We start from the raw sequence: 12,326 nt of genomic DNA on the forward strand, positions 1-12,326 counted from the left end.
ACTATGGGACTTAACATCTTAGGCCATCAGTCCCCTAGAACTTAGAACTACTAAAACCTAACTAACGTAAGGACATCACACACATCCATGCCCGAGGCAAGATTCGAACCTGCGACCCTAGCAGTGCCGCGGTTCCGGACTGCAGCGCCTAGAACCAGACGGCCACCGTGGCCGGCAACAACTATAAAACGGACTTATCTGTCTCTGCAGATCTCCTTTCCATGGTAACTAAATTGTTCAGTCACATTGAAGAGGACTGTTGCACTTCCGGCTCATACGTCTGTTTCACAACTGACGCAGCCAAATACCGGAAAGGATGTTCAGACGACATAGCGGAATGTGGCAGGTTAACATCTTCCACAACTGTCAGTCGAACGTATTTCTTTCATCACCATCTGAGGTTAGTGTCGTTTTAGGTTCTGTAAAGGATGATGTTGGTTAGCGCAAGACAGGTATCTGTTGAAGTTGTGCCATCTCACCCCATCGTATCCGTTGAAGTTGTGCCATGTCACGCATTGCTCAGTGCACGGACGGTTGGAGGACCCGTCTACAGGGCGTGAGCATCACACGCTTACAGCAGTCGGGCAAATCTGCTATTGTAAAACATTGTCTTGGTACAGGTCATCCTCCGTGCACCTCCAACTATTGCGCTAGTGTTAGTAAGGAAGCAGCTGAAATTTTAATTAGCAAGTAACCTCATTAATAGAAATGGAGGTTTTTGATCGAATTGCTTGGAACCCTCTCTCTTCCACTGTGTCATCGCACTAGTTGTATACTGTGTGTGTGTGTGTGTTTTAGTGCGTGTTACTGCATAAAAATGGTTCAAATGGCTCTGAGCACTAAGGGACGTAACTTCTAAGGTCATCAGTCCCCTAGAACTTAGAACTACTTAAACCTACATAACCTAAGGACATCACACAAATCCATGCCCGAGGCAGGATACGAACCTGTGACCGTAGAGGTCGCACGGTTCCAGACTGTAGCGCCTAGAACCGCACGGCCACCCCGGCTGGCTTTCTGCAAAAACCGCTAATCTCTCGTTGCATTTGTGCGATAAAAATGACGGATTCCGCACCAGTCGAAATATCAGCGATTGTCGAGGAGGGAGAAACTCATTCTAAACTGACCTCTCTGTGGAAGTTTCAGTAACGGTTTTCATTTTTTTTTTCCCAAACGATACTACTCCCTGGAATTTTCGAGCTGCAGGATGACAGAAGAGCACGTATCGTTTGCACCTGGCCTAATGCATGAGTGGTCCTTACGTGCAACTGTTGACGGACGACTACACGCGCAGGACGTCCCGACCAATGAGGCGAACAGCGCGCTGAGTGGATTCGGGGAATCCCCCACCACTGTGCAGACCTTGTGCTGTGAGGCGAAGCTTCGTGGAATCCAGCGGCACGGCGCGCGCTTCCGACAGCCGCCCGCTGGTGGCGATGTTAGTCTCGTGACTGTCCCACGTACTGTTCTTTCGGAAGCACTCCCGTAAAACCGCACTTAACAGTGTTATTCATAATTCTTTGCAAAAGGAGAACGTACAAAATTAATGTAAATCGAAAGTTTCAATGCTCTGAGACACAGATAATTCCAACCGCTTTGCACTTATGTATTAATTAAAACCGGTGAATTTACGATAAAGACAAGAACTTGGTACTTATCCTTCTTACGTCAGCCGTCCTACAGGCAAATGGCGGCAGTTCATTTGCAATATTCACGGGCCATTTAAAGTGTTTTTTTTTCTAAAACATTTTACTGGATGAGTAGGAGCTACGATGCTGTTGGACGCCATGGGTTTTCGTTAACATTAACGTCATTAGAGATGAAGCAATGTGCGCGACAGAGACGACTATGGTATTTGGCAGTAGTTCTTGTTGATGAAAGCAGACTTAGTCATCGGATACGATTCACTGAGAGAAGGTAAAGTCCGAATTGGAATGGATGCGGAGTTGTGCTCCTTATGTATAGACTAAGTCCAGTATCTCATCAGACTAGATGTGTTTTGAATTCTCAGGTTCTCTTTGCGTGTAACCGGGTGCTCAGACGAGTTGTTGTATCCATTTTATGCACAGTGTTTGGACGCCTGACCCAGTTCTTCACATGCTGTGAGTTTTCAGCGATTTGATGCAGCCTGCCACAACTTGTTCTCCTGTGCTAAACTCTTCTTCTCAGAGTAGCAACATCCTCGATTGTTTGTTTACAATTCAGCCATTGTATCTTCCCTACAGATTTTTCATTGTGCATCTTCTTCTATCACCTTGATTCCCGTATCATCTCCTTCTATCACCTTGATTCCCGTATGCTGTAACATACCTATCGTCCTGTGCCTACTTTTAGTTAGTGTTTTCCAAAAATTCCTTTCCTCGCCTATTCTGCGGAGAATCTCGTCATTTCTTATCACAGGCCGCTTCATGTTTAGCATTCTGAAACGCCAGTTGCCTAATGCTTCGATTGTCTTCTTTTCCTGTTTTTCCATAGTCCTACATAATGCTATACACTGGATGTAGAGTCACAAAATTTCTTCCTCATATTAAGGCCTGTCTTTGCTATCTATGTTTCATTCTAGTAAAGTTGTTTTAGTGACGAATGTTTTTTTTTTTTTTTTGCTTCTGTTAGGCTGCATCTTTTGACATTCTTGCTTAGTCCGTGAGTTATTTTCTCTCCAGCGAAGCAGAATTCGTTCACTTAGTTTATTATGGCGTCCTCAGTTTTCATGTTAAGACTATAAGTCATTTCGGGCTAATCCTCATTACATTGGTCTTTTCTTGCATTACTTTCAGCTTATATTCTGCGTCAATTAGGAAGTTCATTCCATTCACTAGGTACTGTTTTCCTCACATGACCTGAAAAACGCAATGTTATCAGTGAATCTTACCAATGATACCGTTTCATCGTGAATTTCAATCCCACACTTGAACCTTTCTTTTTTCGGTAATTTCGTCGACGTATATACTGAACAGTAGGAGCGAAAGGCTGCGTCATTGTCTTCCACCCTTTTTAATGGGAGCACTGCTCTTGTTGTTCGTCTACTCCCTAATCCAATATTTCTCTCTGGCCCTTCCATTCTTTATGTTCCCTCTGTGTTAATGTACATCACGTTGTACATAATGCTTCTATCTCTGCAATTTAAACCTATTTCTGTAACTGCACTTCCTTAATGCTGTGTTAAACTGAATTTACAACAGAAATTCTGTCCGGTCTGAGTGGCATTATGTGCTGTACGACATCGCAGCAATGAGTACGACAGGATTTTTCGTCATGTAAAGTGTATGAGTAAAACAGCTCAGCTCTGTTGATAATTAAAGTAATACTCGCTCTCCCCCCCCCCCCTCTCCCTGACAAAATTTTCTAAGTTATGAAAAGATTTTAAATCCGGTGAGAATGCCCCATACGCATCAGAGCCTGATCGACACATCCAGTGTTCCACAAAGTTTATATTTCGCTGTAGTTGTGGAACAGCACTCTGATACGCTGAACATCCATATAGCTAGGACCACGTGTTACTGCATCAACAGTTCCGTGTTCAGAAGCTTAGCATCAGTCCAGTCACTCTAGCCCAACTATTCATGGAACGTTAGCTAGTAACAATTAATAACAAAATTCTTATATAAATATTAAAATAACAATCATGAGTCAGGTAGGCCGCATCTGTGAATAGCACGTGTACGCGAAAGACAGAATCGTTTCTGTTGTATAGATCACCCCTTCAATTTAATTATTCTCTCTAATTTTTCATGAACATATTTTCTTGATTTCTTGAAGTATAAATCACTGCGGCCTAAGTGCCAGGCAAGGTCGTCTTCACAACAGAGGTTATTTGTTTCCCTCAACTGCTGACCCAAGTGATCTGCCCCTATGCGCTCGACGTGTATAACCAGTAAGCTCTCTTTTCCATCGGCTACGAGCTGGTAAGTGTTTGGTGCCTAAATCCTGTGTGGACCTAGGTCCGAAGTGATTCTCACCGCACTATCCCACGTAGACAGTCTAGTGACCTTGTAAATCAATCTGGGCGTGCGCAGCTGCACCCCGCTTATCTTGTAATCCTTGTCATATTTGTTCTTCTGATCGTAAGCATCCTGCAGACGCCCACACGGAAACGACAGTCTTACATTTGTAAACTGATCACCTCTAGGTCTCTCGTAGACTGGCTGACGATCTCTCAAGCCAGTCTGGGCGCAGCCAGCTGTACCTCGCACAAAGTATAGCCTTCCTTGTGATCGACGAGAAAAACTTCTGCACGCAACCAGACGATGCCAACGTCTTGTCTACTCTAACCCGGCTCGCCTTGCACATGCGTACTGTTACAGTAAAGAAACCGTTGGCCAGAGTTGAAATGTTATGCGAAATGGATCGTTCTATGCCAGAGAACAGAAGATGTTCGGGGTACAGAACCTAACATATAGCCAATAACTGGTACGTGCACTAAAGTATTAGAAGAGAGCGACGGTGTGCACGTCGTGATCAGTGCTCTGCAATGTTGGTAATAAGTCGTAAATGACAAGTGACAGTTAATACATCATGCTCAAGAAACGGTTCTCCTTATATGATCTTACAAGTGTATCGCCGAAGCTCTGAAGGAACTCCTAGATATTGCATGGCAATAACACAAGTTGTAAAAAAGGGTATGGCCAGACTTGCAGAAAAGATGTCTCTCACATAGAGAAAGAAACTATGTTATTTGGACATCGGTTCGGAAGCGCTTTATTTCAATGTTAGAACTCATTTTCTGCAACTTTTCAACACATTTATCATCTACTTGGGAACGAAGCGTCGTCCGTGAACAGCGCATTTACAAAAATTTGAGGGCTGACATATTGTTGAATAAACCATTTGCAGAACTGTACCCGTGCAAAAATACCAGGTCGCGATAGTGACTGCGTACGCTGTACCAATGTGATAAATGGTAACTATTGCAGTTAATTTCCTTGCGCTGACACTAGAGTTGACGGAGATGTTCGTCTTCCAGTTGAGGTGCACTCGTCCTTCTAGGCCTTTCGCAGCCACGAGTAGAACGTTTAAAAGTCCCATGCTCCCTTATATGACGATTAATTGCTTCGAAAGTGCTCCTGCCAAGGCACCATCGTTCTGGAAATGTCTCCCGATACAAACGGTGAGAGCCACGGCTACTGTCATTTTCTAATCCTTGCAGCAAACGGGCGTCTGGCAATTCTGCATTTGAGTACGTTTCCACTGCACTGTACCGAAAACCAAGTTTGTGATGAACACCAAACACTTGATGCTACGTTGCAATTTTGTCAAAAACAAACATTTAGAGCCCGGCCAAAATACAGGTTGATCTCACACAGAAGACAACAGCAACCAACCACTTGTTACAACGCTATTAGCGGCTTCGGTCAAGAATACTACAATAACGACCGTGAGAGCTGTGTGCTGACCCCAGGCCCCTCCTATCCGCATCCTCCACTGAGGATGACACAGCGGTCGGATGGTCCCGATGGGCCACTTGGGGCCTGGAGACGGAGTGTTTTTTTTTATTTATTTAATTAAACAGCGTCATTACCGGATTCGAACCGACAAGTTCATCTTCAGACGCTAGTTCACGTTTCAGACTAGTTTTCGCCTTTTGTTTTCGCAACCGATGAAATTTCCTTGGGGTTGTGGTGCCCTACAACCAAAACAAGATGTGAGACAATGTCTTTTTAACTGTAATTGTGCCTCACAACGTTTCTAAGTGATGCAAACGAATTATTAAAGGGAAGATGGTTCTTCCCTTTCAGTGATGTAAACAAATTATTAAATGGAAGAAACATCTTGCCTTTACTAAATTGTTTACAGTATTTAAATTCGTTGTGAGGCACAATTACAGTTAAAAAGACATTGTCCCACATCTTGTTTTGGTTGTAGGGCACCACCACCCAATGGAAATTTCATCAGATGGAAAAACGAAAGGTGAAAACTAATGTAAAACGTGAACTAGCCGTCTGAAGATCTGCCTGTCGGTTCGAAACCGGCAACGGCGCTATTTAAATAAATAAATAGCGTAGTAAAATGTGATGCTAAGCTGGCCGGAGTGACCGAGCGGTTCTAGGCGCTAAAGTCTGGAACCGCGCGACCACTACGGTCGGAGGTTCGAATCCTGCCTCGGGAATGGATGTGTGTGATGTCCTTAGGTTAGGTTTAAGCAGTTCTTAGTGCTAGGGGAATGAAGACCTAAGAAGTTAAGTCCCATAGTGCTCAGAGCCATTTGAACCATTTTTTGTGATGCTAAGTACTTGATGCTAATAGGGAAATGAAGTCTGTCACATGTAAACTCAAGCAATGTAGCGAGTCACACGTCAGCATTACTTCTGTTCAGTTGGAAAAACAAACACTGAGGTGAACCTGAGAAATACAACTTACTGTACACTCTAACCAAACAAAACGAAGAACGTATTTTGAACATGCCATGTCAGAAGACGATCCATGTAATGCTGGTAGATTCTGTGCCTGTGTTGTAACGTCCCCTTAGAAAAATTATACATGACTGTGCTTAAACTGACACACAATATTTTTTTTAGCGCAACGCAGTCTGACTTTCAGTAATCCCTATAAGAGAATGGCTCTGACTAAATTAACCTATACGTTCACAAATCACTTACCTCACAAAAATCTTCGTTACTCAAGCTACTGCAATACAGTGAGCGCCACTACTGCCAGCTAAATAAAAGATTCGAACTACGGAAGGCACTAACTACCGATAGGCATAGTTAGCAAATGAACGATTTTAATAGAGAACAAACAATGTATTTACCTTTATAGTCATAATATATATAGCAGTTGATGACATCCATTCTTACAAATGTACTGTTTCTGATGGACACACCTCCAGATTGTCCATTCTCAAAAATCCCCCATCTCACTTCCCCACATCCACCACTGCTGGCGGCTCGCCTCCAACTGCGCACCGCTACGCGCTGTTAACATCCAGCTGCCCAACACTACAATGGCAGACAACAATGCAAACTAGCCCCAGACTGCACACACCACAGCCAGTGATTTTCATACAGAGCGCTACGTGGCGTTACCAATAAAAAAACCTACACAGCCTACTTACAGTGTTTCTCATGATTAATGCGAATACGAAGTAGAAAACGAGATCTAACACTAAAATAAATCGTTCCCGGACTCATGTCAGTGTGTTTCTTGAAACTTTGGCCATACTTTCTTTTTTACATCCCGTACATGTACTATAGAAGTGGCTCTGGCAATCTTTTATTTTTACCTGAAGATTTCCGGTGGTAGAGACGAAAGATGGTTTTCGCTGAGAACAAGTTTCTGCAGATTTGCCACGGGAAGGAACGTCGTCGGAGAGACGCTTTTTATTCTGTTCTCTGACAGGTAGATCTCCCGCAGCCGCGGGGTGTAGCGGAACAGGTCCTGCGGTAGGTCGGTGATGAGGTTGCCCTCTGCAGAGAGGGTCCTCAGGAGCGAGAACGGCCGCAGCTGGTCGGCGGTGAGCTCCTGTATGCTGTTGTGGTCCAGGTAGAGCTGGATGACCGCCTCGCCCGGCAGGCAGGCCGGCACCCTCGTCAGGTCCATGAAGCTGCAGGTGGCCAGGTGTCCCTGCGGCTCGCAGGCGCACGCCGGGCCCACGCCGCCCTCACCGGAGGCGAGCTCCCTCATCGTTGCCAGAGACACTAGCAGCAGCTGCAACAAGCACACACATCATACTGTACACATGTCATCTACTATTGGCCATTAAAATTGCTACACTACGGAGATGACGTGCTACAGACACGAAATTTAACAGACAGGAGGAAGATGCGGTGATATGCAAATGATTAGCTTTTCAGAGCATTCACACAACGTTGGCGCCGGTGGCGACACCTACAACGTGCTGACATGAGGAAAGTTTCCAACCGATTTCTCATACACAAACAGCAATTGACCGGCGTTGCCTGGTGAAACATTGTTGTGATGCCTCGTGTAAGGAGGAGAAATGCGTACCATCACGTTTCCGACTTTGATACAGGTCGGATTGTAGCCTATCGCGATTGCGGTGTATCGTATCGCGACATTGCTGCTCGCGTTGATCGAGATTCAATCACTGTTAGCAGAATATGCAATCGGTGGGTTCAGGAGGGTAATACGGAACGTCGTGCTGCATCCCAACGGCCTCGTATGACTAGCAGTCGAGATGACAGGCATCTTACCCGCATGGCTGTAACGGATCGTGCAGCCGCGTCTCGATCCCTGAGTCAACCGATGGGGACGTTTGCAAGACAACAACCATCTGCACGAACAGTTCGACGACGTTTGCAGCAGCATGGACTATCAGCTCGGAGACCATGGCTGCTGTTACCCTTGACGCTGCATCACAGACAGGAGCGCATGCGATGGTGTACTCAACGACGAACCTGGGTGCACGTATGCCAAAACGTCATTTTTTCAGATGAATCCAGGTTCTGTTTACAGCATCATGAAGGTCGCATACGTGTTTGGCGACATCGCGGTGGACGCAGATTGGAAGCGTGTATTTGTCATCGCCATACTGGCGTTTGATCTGTCGTGATGGTATGGGGTGCTATTGGTTACATGTCTCTGTCACCTCTTGTTCGCATTGACGTTACATTTCAGACGTGGTACGGCCCGTGGATCTACCCTTCATTCGATACCTGTGAAACCTTACATTTCAGCAGCATAATGCACGACAGCATGTTGCAGGTCCTGTACGGGTCTTTCTGGATACAGAAAATGTTCGACTGCTGCCCTGGACAGCACATTCTCCAGATCTCTCACCAATTGAAAACGTCTGGTCAATGGTGGCCGAACAACTGGCTCGTCACAATGCGCCAGTCACTACTCTTGATGAACTGTGGTATCGCGTTGAAGCTGCATGGGCATCTGAACATGTACACGCCATCCACGCTCTGTTGGACTCAATACCCAGGCGTATCAAGGCCGTTGTTCTGGGTACTGATTTCTCAGGATCTATGCGCCCAAATTGCGTGAAAATGTAATCACATGTCAGTCCTAGTATATATATTTGTCCAATGAATACCCGTTTATTATCTGCATTTCTTCTTCGTGTAGCAATTTTAATGGCCAGTAGTGTATGTACGTGGGTAAGGTTCAGTGACAGCCAGAAAAAATTACAGGAAAATTTAATTCAATGAGAAGATACCAAGCACAGAGCAAACCGAAGAAGGACCAAAGTGAGGAGCAGCAGATATGGGATTAGTAAGACACTTATCATCAAACTTGGGAACCACCACGTAGATGAATTTAAGGATCTGTGCTACACTCATAGCAAAATGACACACGACGAGCGAGGAAAGTAGGACATAAAAGTACCTTAGCAGAGGCAAAGACGGGATTTCTCGCCAAGAGAAGACAGTATAAAAAAAAAAAAAATCTTTGTATAACGAAGATCTCATTAATCAATATCCATTATCTCCAACTGGTTTCGATAGTTGAAACTGTCATCTTCTGATCTTCAAAACGTTTTTCCCCTCCCGCCGGAGGTTTGAGTCCTCCCTCGGGCATGGGTGTGTGTGTTGTTCTTAGCATAAGTTAGTTTACGTTAGTTTAAGTTCAAAAAAATGGTTCAAAAGGCTCTGAGCACTATGGGACTTAACATCTGAGGTCATCAGTTCCCTAGAAATTAGAACTACTTAAACCTAACTAACCTAAGGACATCACATACATCCATGCCCGAGGCAGGATTCGAACCTGCGACCGTAGCAGTCTCGCGGTTCCGGACTGAAGCGCCTAGAACCACACGGCCACCGCGGCCGGCTTAGTTTAAGTACTATGTAAGTCTAGGGACCCATGACCTTAGCAATTTGGTCCCTTAGGAATTCACACACATTTGAACATTTTTCTGGCAGTATCGAGAAACAGCTATTAACCGCCCGGGCGACAGTTTTGTAATCGAAATTAATTAGTGTGATTGGGCGGAATTTATCCATGTCAGGACGTCTGGTTGTCTTCAGAATTAGAACGATTTTACCTACCTTAAAGAGGTTGGGAACCAAATCTCCCCGGATCACCTCATTTACCAGTCACGTAATGGTATCGTCTGTAAGAGGCTTAAAATGTACACAAAATTATATTCGGACACATAAGTCCTCGGTCACAAATATTAAGTCAAAATTGACCAGGTTTCGACGCTACTATGAGCGTCGTCTTCAGAATTCTTGTTGCAACCCTTGTTCACTCAAGTACGAGCAGCCCTTAGCGGCTCGCCATCTTATTTACAACTATTCATGACGTCGCCTTTCCGGCTTAGATTTTTTTTTAAAACGTGACTTGTAAGTACTGCATTTCTTTCCAATCTGTACAAACTATAATTTTATTAATGTATTATATACCTAATATGTCTTAGAACAGTTAATTTAATTCTGAAGACGACGCTCATAGTAGCGTCGAAACCTGGTCAATTTTGACTTAATATTTGTGACCGAGGACTTATTTGTTCTACTATAATTCTGACACGGTCACTGAACGTTAGCAGCCATGTTCAAAGTTGTACACAAAATTCCTTAGGAATACCGTCAGCCCCTGGATAACAAGCAGAATTCCTCAAACATCTACGACGTATATACGTAGACTGAAGCGACAAATGAAAATTTTTACCAAAGATGGAAATACCAAGTCGGCTGAGGTGAAAACAACATGTTTGGGTAGGCCGTGCAGCTGAGCAAATCTGTTGTACCACTCTGGCACAGTGGTTAGCGCACATGCATAGTGAACAGGATACACGGGTTCGAATTCCTGCCTCGGTACAAATTTTAGTTCGGCGTTTCAGTCTGCATACATACATCATAGATGTTTGAGACTTGGAAAGATCTCTATAACCATATAGTTTCATTTGATTAAAGCACCTATGCGCGGGTTTCAAGCAGAATCCCAGGTTTCAAAAAATAATGTTCAAATGTGTGTGAAATCTCATGGGGCCACTGGCTATCTCTACGCGGTGTCGGCGTGAGAGGGCTGTTCCCATTGCTACGAGGTCCGTGGCTCACCAAACCTGGACACGAAATGTTTCCTCATCTTGTTTTTGCTGTCCAGCATGGTGTGTAGTTTGACAGCTCCATGTATGATTGGTTGTGGACGTCAATATCTTCTACGTTGTTCCATTGAAGTCTCTGTTGTGCCCTGGTCGGGTGAAGTGGAAGTTATCTTGTCGGTGGGTCCGTTGACTGTCGATTGGTTGGGTTGTCGTCGGATCGTGAATGGTTGGGCCGACTGCCTGTCACACCTAAGCGAGCGTTAGTGTTTGAATTCCAGGCCGACGCTGGAACATCTGGACACCCTTGGGTGTACTGCCTTTTTTATGTGTTTTTGTTGTTTGTACTTGTATGGCTTCTAGCCGATTTTTTATTAAAATTATGATTGTTTTCCCCTTAAGTCGTGAGATTCTTTAGGCCTTCAGCCTAATTTAAAGAACTGTTTCACGTAAGACACCTGGCATTTTAAAGGCTCTGAGCACTATGGGACTTAACATCTGTGGTCATCAGTCCCCTAGAACTTAGAACTACTTAAATCCAACTAACCTAAGGACATCACACACATCCATGCCCGAGGCAGGATTCGAACATGCGACCGTAGCAGTCCCGCGGTTCCGGACTGAGCGCCTGAACCGCTAGACCACCGCGGCCGGCTGGCATTTTAAAGGTTTTAATGTTGTTGAACTTTAAGTGTTCGGCCTTCAGCCGATTTTGAGCTTGAGTTGTCTTGTTCTTAAAGCCTTCAGCCTAAATTAAAGAACTGTTTCACGTAAGGCCTTTGGTATTTAAAAAAAATTAATGTTACGAAGTTTTAAGTCTTAGACCTTCAGCCTATTTGAATTTAACTTCTTTGCTCTTGAAGTGTCTGATTCATTGGGCCTTCAGCCTAACTAAGGAACTGTTTTAAGATAAGACCTTGGCTTTTAAATTTCTGTTTTGGTTGAGTTTTGCCTAATTGTTGTTGTGGTCTTCAGTCCTGAGACTGGTTTGATGCAGCTCTCCATGCTACTCTATCCTGTGCAAGCTTCTTCATCTCCCAGTACCTACTGCAGCCTACATCCTTCTGAATCTGCTTAGTGTATTCATCTCTTGGTCTCCTTCTACGATTTTTACCCTACACGCTGCCCTCCAATACTAAATTGGTGATCCCTCGTTGTCTCAGAACATATTCTACCAACCGATCCCTTCTTCTAGTTAAGTTGTGCCACAAGCTCCTCTTCTCCCCAATTCTATTCAATACCTCCTCATTAGTTATGTGATCTACCCATCTAATCTTCAACATTCTTCTGTAGCACCACATTTCGAAAGCTTCTATTCTCTTCTTGTATAGACTATTTATTGTCCACGTTTCAGTTCCATACATGGCTACACTCCATA

General features: G+C 44.4%; 1 protein-coding gene across 1 annotated transcript in view; it reads right to left on the reverse strand.

Annotated features, from left to right (window-relative positions):
• Positions 1–12,326, reverse strand: part of LOC124623685 (insulin-like growth factor-binding protein complex acid labile subunit) — a 74,422-nt gene that overhangs the window by 11,136 nt on the left and 50,960 nt on the right. The window contains exon 3 of the mRNA XM_047149053.1: positions 7,220–7,644. Within this exon, the coding sequence (XP_047005009.1) occupies positions 7,220–7,644 (425 nt within the window). The remainder of the gene's footprint in view (positions 1–7,219; positions 7,645–12,326) is intronic.

Source organism: Schistocerca americana, chromosome 1, assembly GCF_021461395.2.
Source record: "Schistocerca americana isolate TAMUIC-IGC-003095 chromosome 1, iqSchAmer2.1, whole genome shotgun sequence".
Taxonomy (NCBI): domain Eukaryota; kingdom Metazoa; phylum Arthropoda; class Insecta; order Orthoptera; family Acrididae; genus Schistocerca; species Schistocerca americana.